General features: G+C 40.0%; 1 protein-coding gene across 1 annotated transcript; it reads left to right on the plus strand.

Moving 5' to 3' along the window:
- The first annotated feature begins 358 nt into the window (after positions 1 to 358).
- LOC117215240 (putative fatty acyl-CoA reductase CG5065) lies at positions 359 to 738 on the plus strand. Its single transcript, XM_033461634.1, has 2 exons — positions 359 to 612; positions 684 to 738. The coding sequence occupies exons 1-2, from the start codon at positions 359 to 361 to the stop codon at positions 736 to 738; spliced, it is 309 nt and encodes a 102-aa protein (XP_033317525.1).
- Positions 739 to 1,021: the final 283 nt, after the last annotated feature.

A 1,021-nucleotide genomic window follows, 5' to 3' on the forward strand; every position in this document is an offset into this window, starting at 1 on the left:
CGAGGCGCTCGGAGCACCACCCGTAAACAGGATAGGGGGACCGCCCCCCCCCCCGAAGGAGGAAGCAAGAGGAACCATCCGCGGATCCACGTCCGTAAGTGGCAACGAGAAACGCTTGCTGCCGCAGGGAACCTCCGACCCTAAGCCCGCGGGCAAGGAAGCGGGTACGGTGGAACGTCATTACAACGTTCGGAGTGTATTTCCGCATGTTTTACCTGCGTTCGTCATAGATATCATTTCAAGACTCCGAGATGGGGAACCAATGTGAGTATTCTACCAATCCTCGCACAACAAGAACAATCTTTAGGGGATAATCTCTGACTTCATTTATAATAACAATTAAAAATGATATTTCAGAATGATAAAACTTCTGCAAAATGGCAATAAGATGTTCACATTGACAGCATATTTGGCTATGCACGAATGGATTTTCCAAACAGATAACTGTTCCGACTTAGGGAGGAAAGTAAAAATGTTGAATGACAGCGATATGGTCAAACTAGATTTACAGGATATGAATTGGGAAAAGTATGTTGCAATTTACCTGATGGGAATTAAGAAATTTATTCTGAAACAAGACAATAAGTCAATAGCCTCACAAAGGTTATCAAGGTACGTATGAGAGTATCTTCGTATAAAAAAATAGGAACTAATACAAATATATATATTTTTGGTTATTTTAGTGTGTTCTGGTTACATCAGATCACCAAAATATCCGGTATAATAATTTTACTATGAATAATATTATGTACTGACTATTTGAACGTTACCTTCTTCCCTTTCAACAAAAAATAATATAAATACAAACAAAATAACTTCTTGTACCCAAAAATTAGGAAGAAAGAATGCATGAAAGCATAGACCGAAGTAATCACCTAGGTCTTTATTGACATTTGGGCCTCTAAGGTACTGGTATGTCATTGCACTTCTCACGTCCACCTATGTCAAATGACAATACCTCGACCAAGTCGATGGTGCCTGGTAAACACTGATTTGCCAATGGCTAACGGAGCAATGACTA

This window comes from Bombus bifarius, unplaced genomic scaffold, assembly GCF_011952205.1.
Source record: "Bombus bifarius isolate JDL3187 unplaced genomic scaffold, Bbif_JDL3187 scf7180000009471, whole genome shotgun sequence".
NCBI lineage: Eukaryota > Metazoa > Arthropoda > Insecta > Hymenoptera > Apidae > Bombus > Bombus bifarius.

What these genes read in the sequence shown, in the direction of transcription:
- LOC117215240 (XM_033461634.1), top strand. Translation starts at nt 359, where the DNA reads ATGATAAAACTTCTGCAAAATGGCAATAAGATGTTCACATTGACAGCA. An exon ending in GCCTCACAAAGGTTATCAAG is followed by an intron (nt 613 to 683) that starts GTACGTATGAGA and finishes TGGTTATTTTAG; the next exon opens with TGTGTTCTGGTTACATCAGA.